Source organism: Pseudopipra pipra, chromosome 15, assembly GCF_036250125.1.
Source record: "Pseudopipra pipra isolate bDixPip1 chromosome 15, bDixPip1.hap1, whole genome shotgun sequence".
NCBI classification, from domain to species: Eukaryota; Metazoa; Chordata; class Aves; order Passeriformes; family Pipridae; genus Pseudopipra; species Pseudopipra pipra.
The window spans coordinates 1404352-1422213 of NC_087563.1; the positions used below are offsets into that span (position 1 = coordinate 1404352).

At 47.7% G+C, this 17862-nt stretch overlaps 1 protein-coding gene across 4 annotated transcripts in view; it reads right to left on the reverse strand.

The window, feature by feature from the left end:
* Positions 1-14165, reverse strand: part of FBXW11 (F-box and WD repeat domain containing 11) — a 79337-nt gene extending 65172 nt beyond the window's left edge. For 2 of the 4 annotated variants that reach the window (XM_064671406.1, XM_064671404.1), the window contains exons 1-2: positions 14030-14165; positions 6192-6271 (exon numbers count right to left, since the gene is read on the reverse strand). Coding sequence is in view for 2 of the 4 variants with exons in the window: in XM_064671405.1 (XP_064527475.1) it covers positions 14030-14074 (45 nt within the window). In the remaining 2 variants the exon portion in view is untranslated. The remainder of the gene's footprint in view (positions 1-6191; positions 6272-14029) is intronic. The other 2 variants (XM_064671405.1, XM_064671403.1) reach the window with 2 other exon arrangements.
* Between the last annotated feature and the right edge of the window lie 3697 nt (positions 14166-17862).

Sequence of the window (17862 nt, forward strand, 5' to 3'; positions counted from 1 at the left end):
AGTGCACAAACCCAGCTCGAGCCCTTGGCACAGACTGAGCTTCCAGTATTTTTCACACTGGCTTTCAATTTAGTTATAACAAAGACCAGATCTTTAAAAGAGAAACCCCACACAGGCCAAAGCTGACAGTGGAACAACGGGAGGTGAAGCCTCCAGGAAAGCAGTTTGTGCCAGGAGAGAGGAGGGGGAGAGAGCTCAGAGCACCTGAAGGGGTTAAAAACTAATTGTTTTCATTTCATGTCTTATGAATAAAACAAAAGAAAGTGTAATATTTTCATCTCCATGCTAAGGAGAGAAATTAAAGCAAGAACAGGACAAGAATGCCACTCCCAACATCAAAACACGCTGGAATTCTCTCCTGTATGGTGTTTCTGCAACACTGAACCATTAAAATTCAGGGAATCATTGCAGGTATTTATTAAAGCCCAATGAAAATGTTGCATTTTTAAACATATAGGTCTGGTAAAAAAAATTTCATTCTGCTCACATGACTTAATAAAAATCATTGATCAAAAAACACAGCAAACTTGTCTCCTAAGATGTTCAGATCAGGTGCACAAAGCCAAGTATAATGTTTTTAATGAATCTAAACCTGTAGGTGTCCATAAATTATAAGCTAAATAGTTTTACTATTTTTCACTAGTTTAGGTTGTTGGACTGCTTTTTCTTTTATGAACTACTTTATACCTAAATAAGCTGAATTTTAAATACTTAAAAGAAAGATGGGTCACTCAAGAACATTTTTTTAAATTTAATTTAAAATACTTTAGACAGCGAGGCTGTTTCCACGCCAAGTTGAAGCCCCACAAAAGCCTTTTCACAGGATTACGAAACCCTGACTGAAAGGATTTATAAAACCATATTGCACAACACTACAAATTAAATATTGCCTCCCACTTCACACCAAACAGGAACGTGCAAATATTTGTGTGTTCACCGACATGTCACTGCTTGACCTGCTTGCGTAGGGACTGTCAGGAATAAAAGTTTAATGGCTACTACAGACTTAACCTTGCCCAGCAGAAGCCTGAACTCGTGCCTTCACTCTCCACTTGTCTTTCCTCAGGATCCCAGGGAGATGCAGCAGGATTTCAGGAGGTTTGGAGAGCTGTGGGATCACCTGAAGGCCCTGTCTGCAGGGCACAGAGGGGCTCTGAGCTCTAGGGCAAGAACACAGAAACTCCCACTGACCTTTGCCATGCCTTACACTTGGAAGGATTCATACCCTAATTTTATTATTAGATGATTGATTTTACTTCTATACACAAAGCTCCAGCAATTACATTGCAAGATTTAGGTTTCAACCTTAAATCTCAAATTTAAGCAGCCTATGCAAATGCTGCATTTGCATTCAAACCTGGAAATTCTCAGCAGTATCAGTAAAAAAGGAACATGCTTCAATGCCTTTAAATCTTAGATGCTAAGAACTTCTTATATTAATAGCAAAGCACAAAGCAGTGTTCACCCAACAAACCAACATTTTAGGATGAAGGTATCAAAAAAGGCCCTGAACATCTCAGGCCCTGAACCATCCAAAGTTTTCATTCCCCCTGGACTTCTCCCAGGTTACGGCACCGCTGTCTTGTTAAAGCACTGTAAAATGTCCAGAAACCATTTGGTTCAGTGCATCATTAAAGAGTGATGTCCCACGGAAATCCTCACACTTTTGTATCCCTTAAAAAGAAAAATCCCTCATTTATCCTATAAAGCCCATTAAATTGCTCAAGAAATGCCTCTGGGACTACAGTGGGTACTCCTGATGGAACCAGCATCCCTTTGCTGCCCAGGGATGGCAACACTGCAGTGTTAGAATCAAGAATTACAGCATTTCCATAACCAAGCCTTGTGCTGCAGCTCTTAGAAAGTATTAAAATTATGACCTCACAAGTTTTCATGCATTCATTTTATTTATACAAGATAATTTAAGGAATCCACACTTATTGGATCCAAATTTACTGGAATCCAAATTTATAGCTTGGGAAATTCGGGTCATAAGGCAAAAATATCCTTGTTTTTTTACAGTTTCTAGACAGAATACAAAAAAAGATTGGCAAGGGGAGGCATTTTGGAATTCCAAAGGAAAATGCAGTAAAACAAATGAAGGAGCTAATTCACCTCATTTTTTTCCAGGAAGCATGGCTAACTATATTAATTCACTCCTCCTGCAGCAACTTTTTTCTTACACAGAAACTGAACATCAGAACCCAGCAAATCTTTTCAGTTTATAAATCCTAAAGTCTGACATGCTTTTCCCAGCTTTCCTGGGACAGCAGATCAGTTCCTCAGCAAGGTTAGGTTGTGCTCTGGATGTCCATAGGGCTATAAATTGATATTTGAACTGGCAAAAAAAGGTACTGGTTTTTAGCTGTAAGAAACTCACATGCTACTCACCATTGGTGATTTACTGCTTAGTTTACTTTGATTTAGGCCTGGACCAATAGAACTGACACTTCTTTATTTCCAATTATTAACAATTAATATTGATACATTTACAGGGTAACTGCTGCTACTTAATCCCCTCTCCACAGCTGGGGGCTCAGTTTAGTGCTGCACAAAGGGGTGTTTATGAAAAGAAACTTGGATTTGAGGGCAGTCTGACCACCTGGGAAAGCCTTATGCTCCCAACTCAAATTTAATATCAAGCTCAGATCTCAGTTTGTCAAAAATCAGCATTAACCACCATAAGACATGAAAACCATAAAGCAGTAGCACTGTTTCAAGGCCTTCAGTATTATTTTACACTCGGTAGGGCACAGTTGCCAGCTGGAAGTCCATCCCGGTTTGCAGGCTGGGATATCATCCAGATCTTACCTGGAGCTTTTACTGTAAGTCATTTATTCAGCGTGCCAGGCAGAGCAGTGGTGAATCACTGGGCACAGGAAGGAGTGCTCTGAGGATGTGAGGGGTGGGAAAGCAGGAATGTCAGTGTGGTGTGTGTGAATACTCGTGTGGGCCGTGCAGGGAGCACCCACAGTGTCCCCGGTGACAGCCCAGCCCTGCCCTGCCCCTCTGCTCCAGCAGGGCAGCTCTGCAGAGGGACTGGGGCAGTGACACGCTGCCCCCAGCCCAGGGCAGCACTCGGGCTCCTCCCAGCCCCCTGCGAGCCCAGGCTGTCCCCTGGAGGTGCAGGGTGTCCACATGCTCTGTACCAGTCTGCTGGAGTTGGTGCCTTTCCCAGGGCCAAAGGCAGCCTCACGGCACCTCCGGAGTGTCCGGACGGGAAGGCTGTTGGAGCACCATCCCTACAACGTGTTTCCAAACTCCATGGAGTTGTACACGTGTTCCAGTTACCTGCTTCAATCTAAGCAGGACTATATTTTCAGGTCAAGAAAACTGTCTTAGATATAATTTACTCTTGCATTTCTGTCCTTTGATGAACTACAAATGCAAAAGTGATTTTCTCAAAAATAATTATCCACACAGTAGCAAATTCTTTTTAACTTGTGAAATGTTTTTGGTTATTCCTTTATTATCAGATCATTCTAAAAAAATAGGTAACCAATAACTGAGTCATGGTGCCATTAGGAAAACCAATTTAGACAAATTATTTGCCATTCCCAATAAAAGTGGCTCAATGCAACAACTTTCCAACAGCCATTCAAGATCTGCACGTGAGCTCTTGCATTTGGGGAAAAGCACTAAGTGAGGAATCAGGAAACTTAAAGCAAGACAAAGGGAAAATAATTGATCAGATAAATTCTCCTCATTACCACACCGTTGCTCTAGATAGGACACTGAATTCACAGGAGGGTGATGGATAACGCTGTCCCACTCTGCTCCTGGAGATCAAAGTACACGTGTTCTACACCAAATGAATGCTACAAAAGGAATATGGGTTCAGTGGAGAGAAGATAAAATGCTTTCCTTGAATATAATAACCATCTTACTCCATTATAATTTATTCATCAGGATAAGACTCATCAGATGCAGTAGCTCATTTTCAGGAAGACACAAAGGACTAGGGAGAAAATCCTAATTCGTTTGTGTAAATCACTCTGAACATGAACTGAAATCATCTAAATTTTCCAAAATACACAGTATTTAGATTAACCCTCCTTCCTTCATGCACATACACCCCAACTCCCCCAGTTGCAAAACTCCCTTCCATTAACACACCCTGTGTTACATTCAAAAGGCCATTTCCAAAGCAAAGGGTTTCCCCTGTTCTCCTGCAGCAGGAACAGAGGGGTCAGACACCCCCAGACAGCAGCACCCCTGCTCTGAGCACATAACAGCTGGGGAAAAGAGACCCAGCGCTGCCAACTCGGACAGGAGACACTTTGAGTGAGTTAAACACGGACAAAAATGTGGCTGAAACTTGTCTAACATGTTAAAAGTTGTCTCAGACTCTCTTCTGTATTAAGTTTTTAAGGGTGAGGCCAAACATAACTAACAATAATATTAACCCCCAACTACACACACTCCTGAGGTCCAAGCCTGGGCTCTCACATAACAAAATTCAGGATTCACATGCAGGGTTTATACACCAGAGGCCGTGCAGAAATACTGACACAGCTCTGAGAGCTGCCTTATGTTGTACTTTCTGAAATGTAAGATTCAAAACACGGGCAAGAACAAAGCCATCAACCTGCTCAGCTCTACTGCTGCCTTTGTAGGGCTGTTTCATGTTTCCAAAAGTTAAGCAATATTAAATATCATAACACTGGGGATCTTGATCAGCAGGAGCACACATTTATGCTTCCTCTTTTTCCCCCCCTCAGTGTATTTTGAATTATTTCCTCTTTTCAGGTTTCGTCATAAAAGATGCCAAGTTCACTTCTGCCTCCTTATTTTCTCTTTTTAGAAAAAGGCACACCCTGAACAGTAAATATTCCACAGGAAGATGTTATTTTACAGTTTTAACTCCAAAGTGAGTCTGATAGGTGCATGGGACAAATTCAATTTGATATTAGATAAGACTGCAAGAAATGTGCCAGACTAGGGTTAGTAAGTACTTCCCTTAGATTTTCCCCAGGTTTATTTTAAAGAATTACACTAAAACAGCATGTCCAACACCTCTCCACCCTAACCAAATAAAATTCTACTACTCAAAAAACCAAATCAAAAACCAACAGCACCCTGTGCGCAAATAATTCATTACACATGTATTTATCAATTAAATTCAAATATAACTTTTGCACAAAATACCACACCAGCAAGACAAACGCAGAGCTAAAACAACCAATGGCACCCACGAGAGTCTCTGGTACAGGAGGTTAAATACTGAGGCCTTACCAACTGCTGTAGCAACTCCCTGCCAGAGAGAACACACGAGTGGCTTAGTGTTATTGCTACTGTCCAAAGGAATTGAGGGGCATTGCTTTGGAGTGACTTTGGAAATAAGCTGCCAAGTTCATCAAAGCACTAACTGACAATAGAGCTGGGCACTCAGAGAGCTGCAGCTCTCCTGTTCACACCATATATACTGAACTGGCAGAACTTTATTTTCCTACCAGTTAGGGACACAGCTTTCCTTCCTGAGGCACAAAAGTACCCTCCAAACCCATCTCTGAGACAACATCTTGTAGCCTTCTACAGTCATCTCAAAACCTCAGATGAATGAGACTCAAAATACAACCACTCTCCCCTGCTCTGAAATAAACCCGTTATCACTTCAAGGCTCCTCCCTAAGGCCCTGCCTTACACCTGGCTTAGATACCTCCAAAAGCAGCTGGGGACAGATCTTCCCACTGAAATCCCACAAAGGGTTTAGGACACTGCCCACAACAGAATTTCAAATGGCATTTCAGCAGGAAAAGCTAGAGGAGTTTGTACTAGGAACAACTAGAGAAACTCTCTCCATTTCTGCTGAAGCCATCAGAACTCGGAGCAGGTGAGCTCTGGGAGCTCCCTGAACTCCGCCAAGAAGCTCAATGCAGTCCCTGGCAAGGCTGCTCTGCCCTTCCAGAGGCAGGATGTGGCAGCCACTCACTCCATGCCCCTGCACACACGGCTTTCCAGCTCCACAGAAGTTTGCCTCATGTTCCTAGGCCTGTCCTTCACAGCAGACCAGCAATTCCCTACAGTCCTACTGTAACTCCTGGATATGCCCTTTCTGACTGCGAGCTCAGCAGCTGACTCCCTGTGTCCAAACACTTCGGGGACATGAAGCAGTTAAAGCAAGAGACTGAATGTGCGGACAAACTCATCTAAGCAGAAGCAGCAAGATATAGTACAGGGTGACATCTTACCTGAAACTTTGTTTCTGGGCTTCAGATCCACCAATCCAGAATGAAAGGGGATTCGAATGGGTTTTCCTTCTCAGACTTGTCTGTTAAAAGAGAGCAGCCAATCATCTTCAGCTTGGTGTATCTACTTCTTTCTTGAACGAAAGCCCAATTACTGCTAAAGCTGTTAGAGACAAGGCACTGACCAGCCCGGCACCGACTGCGTTAGTGGGGCGGCGGATTGGTGGATCTAAGACAGAGAAACGGATTTACTGACAACAATTGCTCCTTCCCCTACCCTGAATCACCCAATGAACAAGTGTTTTGGGGCTACAGCTCACTTTGCAAAGATCAAAGAAGATGAGAAGAAACTACAGTGCAAACAACAAAACAAATACTAAAGCTCCAAGCACCAGCTCACACCTCGCACGGCCGCTCCAGGAGCTGCCCCAAGGGCCATGCACAGGGCAAACAGCCCCACGTGCTTCTCCTGATCCAGAACCAGGAGAGAGGAGGACACAGTCCGCTACTCCTGAAACAAGAAAATGTCACCTCCTGCTAAGCAAAGAGATAAAAGGCCTCCAGCCAGTACTGTCAGCAGCACACTTTAGGTGACTCATTTAAAGCAGCTGGAACAGTAACCCCTAAAAGAAGATGGAGTCTGCAGAAAACTCACACTACACGTGTCACAGAAAGCACATCCTACAGAGAACAAACTGTGAGCCTTTCAGAGAGATCTTCAAAAAGTCTGGGCCGTGGCCTATAAAACTTCCCCTGCCAGCAGCCAGAAGCAAGAGCAAGGTTTTCTAGAACCAAATGCTGCCACATCCCCAGATGAACACGGCACGGTCGTCTCTCACCCTCTGCCCTCCAGCCCCTCCAGGGAGCTGAATCGAGTGTTCCTCAGCCTGTGCTCCACATCTCAAGCCATCAGCAACTCAGAAGGGTAGGAGAAACTGCCACTGTTCCCAGCTGTGTCAAGAAACTGCTCCATGAGGACATGAGTGCCCCTGATTGCCCACAGCTTCCCAAAGAAAGGAGCGTCTTTATCCTGGGCCAATTTCCTGCTTTTCTACCACTGGTAAGGCCACAGTAATTACAGGGCAGCATTTCAAGGACAAAGCAGCACTGTAGGCCCAGTACCATGTCCAATGTATGATTTTTTAAGGCTGCCAAGAAAAGTACTAAGATGTTAAGGCATATGAGTCAGAATTTTAAGAGTACAATACAGCTCAGCAAGAAGTCATCTATCAAAATTACATAAATGTACTGATTTGCTAAGTCATTGCAGAGCCAGCAGGGTGTTGGAAGGAGAGGCATTCCTCCATGAAGGCAAACCTCAAAATTATTTGCAATTGTCACAGCACAGGTCTGATTTTGGTCTGGAGAAGGACTGGTGTGATGGACACAGCCTGAATAACAAGTTTCCCTGGCCAGTCCTTCCATGCCCCAAGAGATTCTCTATCAAATCCAAACTGCAGATTACTAAGTTTTGCAAATTCTAAGTGTAGATTTTCAAACAGCTGTAGGTATTTTTGTCTGAAAACTTGAAATTGGCTTCACTGAAAAGGCTGGGAGATTTGAACACAGTCCCATCCTGCAAACCACCCTGAAATACAACCACACACCTCTCAAAAAGGCAAACAGTGCACGTGTCACAACTTCTGTACCAGAACTCCACATTCACAAACTCCTCAACAGAATGAAACTCAGAGTGCAGCCCTGCAACTTGTACACTGAATATACACATATATATTGCTGTGATTCTCCTCCAAGTCAATGAGCAAAACAAAACATTGTAGTGTTGCCACAGCCAGAAGTTGACCCACAAAAGCTTTTTTTTCACTGTTTTTCCCAGAAACCACATCAGTCCCTATTCCTATCAAGCAGGTCCCTACTACACCTTACAAATTTCCAGCTGTATTCATATGAGAAACAGGCCTGGGAAGCTGAACTACTCTTTGATCCCAAATAAAACTGGTAATTTCCTGGGGTGCAAATACAAGGATGCAAGTCCTGCGGGGACCTGGATTAACAAAGCACCGAAGAAACAACATGCCTTCAAACGTTCCCGTTGTTAATTTAGCCTGCATGAGAAGCAAATTAAGTTTTCAAAAAGAGTCAGTGCTTTTTGGTTATCAAAGCACAAACAGCATTATGTTACTTTTGCATTATCTGGTCTCGGTCATGCATTGCTCATATTGGAAAATGTGTGGAAGTGGTACAGGAAAGCAGAGTAGGCTGTCAGATGTCACACCACTGAGCTCATAAATACATCAATAAAGGTGGGAAGGAAGGGATTTTCCAGAAAAAATGGATTTTCTGTGAATAATGATGCCATAAAAATCAAACCAAGAAATCAGATTATGTAACAACATAAACAGTGGCACTCGTATAAAGAAGACATCACCCAAGAAAAAAGCTGGAAGGAAAGGATTGTTACTAATCAGCATTAGTTTAAACAACTCAGTAAATATTCTCATTTCCTTTCAATTTATTTTCTCCCTTGCAACAAAAAAACCCCTTGTCACGGAGCAGCCCTCTCATAACCACGGCCTCTTACTCTCTCCCACACATCATCCCTCTCACATTGGCACGTTTGCTGCAACATCCATTTCATTGCAGGGCCATCAGCAATCTCCCTTCACATGCTGCTGCACAAGCACCGGGGCTGCCCAGGGACAGGGATGTGGAAATGCCAAAGAAACGGAGACCTCCAAGTGCACAGCAACACCCCCCAGCAGACACACAGCACGGTGGTGTAAGGAGAGAAGGTGCTTGAGAAAACACAGGGGAAATGAAAAGGTACAGCCGTCCTTCAAAGCACGTTCCCAGCCTCTCTGAGGGCACAGCTCGTAACAAGGCAGGTTGTTTTGCTGACATGCTGCTCACAACACTCCTCAGCGACCCAAATTTTCCACAGCACTCCGAGCCCTGTATCCCAAGGGATACAGCGAGCACCATGTGACACAGCCATGGCAGACACGTGCTCCACATGCTCCACGTGCTTTGGAAAGGAGCAACCCAAGAGCACTTCAGAGAGGGCAGCTGTGCACAGCCCAGCCTGCCCGCGGGGAGGGGATCTCGTTCCTCACGGACACCGGGATGCGGATCCCCAGGCGCGGGGCAGGGCTCGGGCAGCAGCCCCGGACCTGCTCTGCTCTCGCACAGGAAGCCTGCACGTGTTCCAGCTCAAGGGAACTCTCTCTGCTGCACCTCCCCTGCTCACGTGGGGCAGAGCTGGAAAATTCACTGATGGTACAAAATGGAACTGCACTGGGAGGTAAAAAGCCTCCAAACCTCGAAAGAGACTGAAAAAGTGAAACTTTGGTCAAACACCAGACTCTCCTCAAGATACTGTAACTTTTCTATTAAGAACCAAAAGCAATTTACTTTCAGAATTTTCCCTCCAACTGGCACACTGCAGCTTTCCTTCACCTGAATAAACTGACAGCTGCTGCCACCCTCATCACAAACCTCACACTTCTGCATCTTTGTAGTCTCCTTCTTCCCTCTGCCATCCCATTTCCCCAGTCAGACCACTCCTTCACCTAACCCTTCCCAAAAGGTGCAGCTTTCCACACTTCTTTGTCTACTTCCCTCATTTCCTCCCCACTCTGCTGGCTCCAAATGCAGTAGCTGTGCTCTAATTCATGTTCTTAAGCTCTTCCTTCCCATTTTCTGCGTGGCTGCCAAAGTCACAGCAATTTCTTCTCTTTAGCTTTGCATCCTTCCTCTCGGAGGCACTCTCTGAAATGGGACTGTCACTTGGAGCCTGGCAGCAGCACAGACCTCACATCCCCTGCCCCGCAGGCTCATCCTAAGGCTGTGCCTTCCTAACACCCATCCAAGCACCACCTCTTCAGCTGTCTGCTCCAGCCACTGCCTTCAGTCCATGTATGAACCCCTGCGTGCTTTAATGTCCAACACACAGCTCCCAGCTCTGTTCGTTTGGCTACTGAAGATCAAAAAAATGATAACTGCAGAGCCAAGAGATTGTTACCCTGCTGAAGAAAGCACAACTAGGTTACACACAGGTTTACAAAAGCCTTACTAACTCTCAGTCTACTCCCAGGCTTCGATTAAGAACCAGTGACATTTCAGCCAGAACAGCACCTCCTTTGTTTCAGCTGCAAAGATGATCATTGCCTGTATCTCCATCACTACAAAAGTCCGCTCTTTGAAGGATTCCTCCAAGAATATGTGGAAAAAAATTCCCACAAATACAGCTTTGCCTGTTTGGCTTGCAAAGACTGAGACAAGGAAGAAAAAAGCCAGACTACTATAGTCCTCCTGAGATACACACAGCAGCTGTATTTTAGTTTCCAAACAGAATGCTGAGATTTATTTTGCACTGTAAAGCTTTAAATAGTTTGGGGGCACAACCATCTCCAATTGCAGTAACCCAAGGAACTGATTTACAGCAGGAGCTGCTGCTGGCAAGGCAGGCCTGTGTGAAACACATCCTTCTGAAATTGGTACCTTCGGATTTGAAGACCTTCAGCTCCCATCAAAGCCCTGCCATGAGAACCGGAAAGATTTCTGGCAAGATACTCAATTAGAGTTCTTCATTTATTATTTACAGAGGTACTTAAACACTGGACGCTTTTAGGAGAGCCAGAGACGTTCTAGACACTGAAGGCAGTGTGTTCGGAAGATTATTTTCCACATATGGAACTTCAAGATGCAAATGATAACACAGTGTGAACAAGTGCTTGTCCCTTTTATTCCTAGGCATGGCCTTTCCATAACCCTTTCCTGCTCCTGCCACGAGCAGTGCCTTGCTGGATTTGAACTGCCAGCACAGGGATCTGTGTCTGGAGAACAGCACAGGCACCAGGGGCACAGTGAAACACAGATGTGAGAATTTACACACAGGAGCCATGGCCCGGAGGGGTCTGGTGGGTACCACAGCCTGGGAGCAACAGATTTATTTTCTTGTACTATAGACATCTTATGCTGGACACAGTTTACCCCATAAATGCTTAACTTTTTAACCTGTATTAAAAAAACCTTCTTTGTCATATTTATGTACTCTTTTACAACCACTTTAATATAAACTAAGCAGCTAATTACCCCCTGCTTTGAAAGCTGCTGGTAAAACTGAAGTATGGTGCAGGGAAGCTTCCTGAGAAAATGAAGAACACAAGGCTTTTAGCAGGTATCAAAGGCAAGTCACAGGGTTGATGTGACTGAACACCATAGATTTTATACACAACTCAGACTCCAGAGGTAACAAAACCTATTTCACAAAGCATTGTTAGTACTTCACCTTAAGAAAGAAAAAAGGTTGGTTCTTTAAAAGAGCAGAAAGGTCACAGTTATCTAATTTCACTGAGAAAACCAAGCCCAGGAAGAAAGAGCCCTTTCAATCACTGTAGCTGGCCCCCCATCTGTTCTGGATTACTTCCTCACCCCTCACTTCCCACCCACTGTCACACAGCCCTTCCCTGAGCCTGCCCCCTGCACACACCGTGAGCCTGACTCTGCACACCCCAGTCAGCCCCAGGAAACCTGGGAGGCCTCCAGCCTCCCACAGCCACCTCTGCAGGCACCAGCAGCTCAGCTGGACAGGCAAATGAAGCCATGGAATGGCATCACTCAATCACTGCTCATCCCTGGAAATGACTGATGACAGGATACAGAACTGGCACCAGGCACGGGAAGCCCTCAGCTGTCCTAAGAGATACAGTGACTTGGGAACACTCACTAAAACTTCATACAGCAAATCAAAGTTGTCACTCTGAAACCTTAAAATATTTCTCTTAGATTCCAGCTTTAAAAATAGAAGAGTGTTATTTCCATGACTGATTTTCCTTTAAATAAATGCAAATGATTTATCCAGGGAAGTCGAGGGCTAGAACAGCGTGTTCTGAAACTTCCGTGCAATTACTGTGTTGACACATCATCTCTTGTTTATCAGCCCCTCAGAACCCGGTTGTGTTTGCTCCTCAGAACTTTCACATCACACATTTGCTCCTCTACTTACTACAGATTCATCCTGGCACTGCAGGGAAGTAATGGAGCACCCAGAGAGCACCAGTGGCATCTCCTGTATCAGAGAGGCATAAAACATCCTGCTTTTAGTAACCAAGAGCACTCTCAAAAGGAACAGCACCCCCCTAAGTCTGCCAGGCTGGGATGAGCCCGAAGCCCCAGGCTTTGGGATGTTTCCCACCAGCACTAACACCCGAGTTTTCATTTCACACAGAAATCCCTGATGGGAAACTCAACCCAAACAGCTTCTGCTCTGTGGATTTAAACAAATCTCCTGGAGAATCTCACCTTCCACACCACACAAGAAGGCAAAACCTCCACGTCTTCATTTAGGGATGATTTTCAACGATTTTAGTGAAACATTTCCACTCAAACACAAGTGTTTCTGTGCAAGCCCTCACTTAGGTTAACATTAAATTCAGCTACCATCTACATTTTGCAGAGTACCATTTTCTGCTAGAAACTACAGAACTGTTCATCTTATTAAAATCTTTACATATATTCATTTCTTGTGGAAGAGAGAAAAATTTGTTTCTTAAACCTCCTCCTACATAATGAAACTCTTACTAACCCCACAGATATTTGCATGGATCAGCATATTTCCCAGCTCCAGCTGTAAATGGAGGGTACAACAATTACCAGCAAAAGTTCCATTTGCTTCCTCCTGCTACAGCCTGGCCCCAAATAGGAGAGACTAAAACAGGGGAGCACTTAGAAAACAACAAGAAAGAAAGTTGAGGGAGCCAAACCTTGCAGCCCCAAACGCTATTTGAGCACCTCACACAACCCCCAGCAGAGGGGTGTCAGTGAACCACAGCCCCAGGGAGGGAAAAAGCCACCAGAACTCACTTTTCCCCTCGGGAATTTCACAGGCATCTTTCTGGAGGAGCCTGGTCCTGTGAGGGACCCCACAGAGCGGCCCCAGCCTTCCCCTCACTGCTGCAGGGCACTGATGGCTTTGATGTCCCCCAGGGATCCACAGGGGCCAGGGCAGGGGGCTCCCCAGGAACAGCGTTTAAGCCCTTGGCCTCAGCGACCAGTAAAAATAATGAAAGAAACATAAAGGGTTTTTAGGTTTCCCCTTTTTCTATTTTATTTCTGCTTTTTGAGGCCAGGTGATACATTTAAAGAAAGTTCATATTTTCCAGATCAGGTAATTTAGCAAGAACTCCACTGGCCAAAAAACCCATTTAATGTCTCCACTGAACCCAGCTCACCTTCAGAGTGCCTTAACAGCAAATTACTTGCATTCTGCCCCTCAATTCTGAAGAACTGCATGAAAACTCGTATGTGAGACCAAATTATGCCTAGCACAAAAAGCAGTTACGCTCATAGCAAATAAATTAGAAGATATTTACGGATTATTATTCTCTCCCAGCTCCTAACTGAATTTAATTCATGCCTAAAGGCAGCAAAACGAAGGGCCCCTCATATTTGACTGAAGAGACCTAATTTCCTTATATTAAAGAAAAAACATCTCTTCCTACTGCTCCCATCAGACCGCCTCTCCGCTACGGTGAATTTAGCGGCGTGAGCGTTAATTAGGAGTACAACCAACACACAGTTAGGTGATTCCGTGTGTGCCGGCCCGGCGCGGCCCCGGCCCCGCTCGGCGGGAGCTCCGGCCCGGCCCGGGGGTGCGGGGGAGGCGCGACCGGACCCCCCTCCCCGGGGCGTTCCGCTGCGGGTCCGAGCGGCGCCCCCGGCCCGGCGCGGCCCCCGCGGGGTTAATTGTTGTTAGTGATTTACCCGCGGGGAGCCCCGGCGGGGCCTCGCGGGGGGCGCGGCCCCGGCTCGGCCCCCTCAGAGCGGCGGGGCGGGACCCGCGGGGCCTGGGGCGAGCGGGGCGCGGGGGGGTGACTCACCATGAGCTCGATGGTCTTGTCCTCGATGACCGAGTCGGGCTCCATCGCGGCGGCGGCGCTGCCCAGCCCTGCCCAGCCCAGCCCAGCCCCGCTCGGCCCAGCCCGGCCCGGCCCCGCCGCCGCCGCCCCGCGCCCGCCAGGCCCCGCTCGGCCCGCCCGCCCCCGCCGCGCGCACGCGCACGGGATCGCGCACGCGCGCCGGGGCGAGCCGTGACGTCACGGCGCGCGCGGAGCGGGGAGGAGGGCGGGGCGCGCGCGCGCGGGGGGTGACGGGAAGGACCCCGCAGAACCCGGAGGGAGCGGCGCCCGGGGCTGTCCCGGCTCCCGCAGGGACCGGCAGTGACGGCGCTGTCCCGCTCCCTCGGAGCCCTCGGGGAGCGGGGGGACCGACACAGGCGGGGCTGTCCCGGCTCCCCGGGAGCGCACGGGGACCGTGCGGCACTCGGAGCGCCCGCAGCCCCCCTGCCGTGTCCCCCTCCCGCGGACGGGCGGCCCTGCGGCGCTGTGGGGCCGGTCCGTGTATGTGTGTGGGAGGGGCCGCGCTGCGGTTTGTGCTGGAAACGGGGAATCGAAAGCGCTGGAAAAACGCCTTTGGGAACCCGCGTGTGCTCGCCGCGAGCTCTTGGCACAGGCTGCCAGAGAAGCTGTGGCTTTCCCATCCCTGGAAGTGTCCAAGGCCAGGTTGGACGGGGCTTGGAGCAACCTGGGCTAGTGGAAGGTGTCCCTGCCCATGGCAGGGGGTGGGAATGGATGTAAAGTCCCTTCCAACCCAAACCAATATGGGATTCTCCCTCTGCTCCACCCTGTCCTGCTCCACTGCCCTCCCACCTGCCGTGGCAAATTAACAGATTTAAATAGATGACGCTTTCCTGTTCTCAGTAAATCAATCCCAGGCAGTTTGAATATCCCACTACTGAAGCAGACTTGGCTGAATTTCTTTTTCCTGCTCTGCACCCAGACCAACACAGGAAGACTGAAATCTTCCAGCAGCCAGTCCTGGGAGAATCCCTCCCTCGCTCTGGACTGTGCCCAGGGAAGTGGCTCTGGGATCCTTCTGGCTCACCCAGAGAGGGAATCGCCCTCTTGATGCCAACCTGAGGGCTCTATCCACCTGATTAACGCTGAGAAAGCCCTGGGGGGAGGAGAACGGAGCTTCAGGGGGTGAGGGAGCCTCGTCAGCGTCACTGGGTACCGGTACCGGGGTGTGTGACGGGTCGTGTTTTCATGAAGAATGAGACCTTGGGTGGGGTTGTAGCTGTCCCTGTAAGGTGTCCCAGCAGCTCTGACCCAGTTCTGCTTTCAGCAGAGCTGGGAGTGACTCGCTCAGCCCAGAATGCCTGTTACAAACCCAAGAGCTGCAACACAGGATGGTACCTTGGGAAACGAGACACCTGCCCCTCCGAGCTCCTGCACGGCCCACGGTGTCACGGGAGGAGGTGCCACCACCTGGGACTCAGGGGTGAAAATATGGAGAAGGAATTCTTCCCTGTGAGGGTGGGGAGGCCCTGGCACAGGTTGCCCAGAGAAGCTGTGGCTGTCCTTGCGAGTGTCCAAGGCCAGGTTGAACGGGGCTTGGAGCAACCTGGGCTGGTGGGAGGTGTCCCTGCCCATGGCAGGGGGTGGAACAAGATGAGCTTTGAGGTCCCTTCCAATCCAGACCAGTCTGGGATTCTGTGATACCCCGAATCACGAGCTGGTTCTGCACACTGTGCTCTTTATTTAATAACCAGTTTTATTTAAGAAGCCCCAGCCTCGGGCCTGACCTTGCTGGCATTGCTGGCTCAGGTTGTCCTGTCTGTCCCTTCGAGCAGGGTGCCTGTTCCTGCCAGCTTTGCTCCTCCAGCTGCTCAGAGGGCCAGCCCTGGAGGAGAGGGATCCCTGTCATGGATGCACTGACATGGGATTATTTACCACAATCCCACTGACAGCAGGCACAGCATCCAGAAATAACCAATGGGCCTTGCCAGAGAAAACCTCTCGTGCAGGTGAGAGGGAGACAGGGTGGGGTACAAAAGCCTGTACAGGAGATGTGCCGTATTTGCAAGGGGACATGGAAACACCTGGCTCAGGTGATGGCATTTCCATCTACTTAACCTCAACCTTTGGCAAGGAGCAGCTTTTTCAGCCTTCAGGGTCTGTACCCCGCAGGCAAACTGCAGTGCCCCCATTGCAGTGGGGCAGGAGCACCCAGGAGCCAGGGCAGGATGGGAGACACTCAGGTGCTTCGGGGACCAAGGACACACAGGCTGCCAGCAGATGACACAGCAGGGACCAAATGCAGCAGCAGGCATTGGAATTTGAAATCCAAACTGTCCTAACAGCAGCATGGTGTGACAGCACAGCACTGGGGCTTGCCATGGAAATGGACCCAGAGCTTCCTGCTAAGCATTTTTTTCCGTTACCTGTTTGAATTTCTGCCAAATGGTAGAGAGATGGAGTATGGACAAATGGGAATGGTGCAAAGTCCTTTCTTATTGACAGCACACCTGCCTCCCAGGACATTGGTGTCAGCAGAAATGTCTTTAATCCATTCAAAATTGCTTAGGACAGTGCTTGTTGTGAGCTCTAAACCCTTTTTGTAGCACTTAAAAGGTAAAGCAGGAGCTGCAAGTCTCCCTCCCCAGCAAACAACTGCTACTGCTCCAAGTCTGGGGGTGAAACTTTGATGTACCTCAAAAGCTGCCCCATTTACATTCTTCTGGACAAAGCCAACACCAAACACGCCATTGCCCCAAAGTCCCTCTGAGTGGGGCCATGAAGCCCAAAGTCACACACGTGCCCGTCAGCCTGGGCTGTGTGAGCACTGCTGACCCTCAATGGACAACACTCCATTTCCAGGTGAAAAAACATCCGAGGGCTTTTCCTGTCAACCCTGGGCACCTGAGCTGAATTCCTTCCACCTTCACATCATGACCTGTAACAAAGGACTTGCAGGTCAAATCACACCCGTTGTGTAACTCCCCCTCAGCCAGCTCACAGAGGTGTCACCGAGACTGAGATGGGACAAAATCCAGCCTCTTCTGCTCTCCCTGTAATCAGACGTTTGCTCTGGACATCACCCAAGGCAGCAGAGATTTGTTTGTGACACCAAAGTAAAAAATCAGCATGTCTCAGTCTAAATATACACAGAATAGAGATTTGCTGACCAGCACAATGCTCTTGGGGCTTTCCAAAGTACTGCTGTACAGCCAGGCTGGTGTCCTGACTATGGAAAGGACATAGCCAGGACATAGGAAATGAGGAAAACATGAAAAAAAAGAAAAAAAGGATAAAAAAGGGGGGAAAAAAATCTTCCATTTATTTGTAGAAAGAGTAAATCCGTGTCTCATTCTGGCAGTTGATGCATTGCACCAATGGATGGTGCAGCAGTGGCCGTGGGTCTCACTCTGTGGCAGGAGATGTCAGCTGGAACTCGAGTTCCTGTAATCTGTTTGTAATAGTGACAAAAACAATTCCTATGATATGAGAGAAAGAGAAAAACGTTGAAATTAATTAAGGAAAGCATTATAAAAAAAATCAAACATTTTGGCTTTAGCAGGGAACACCAGGAAAAGCAAGAGAGGGGATATTGATCCCTGCATCTGTAAATTCAAATTGTTTCTGAGCAGCTCCCAAAGTAAGACCTCGTGAGTAACATGTCCAAGACCTAATAAGATGGATGAAAAACCAGGTTTTTGATAAATTTTTTCTGAGATACAAACTCACTGAGAGAGAGTCAGTCATGTGAGGGAGCTGGGGGGGCTCAGCCTGGAGCAAAGGAGGCTCAGGGGGGACCTTCTGGCTCTGCAACCCCCTGACAGGAGGGGGGAGCCGGGGGGGGTCGGGCTCTGCTG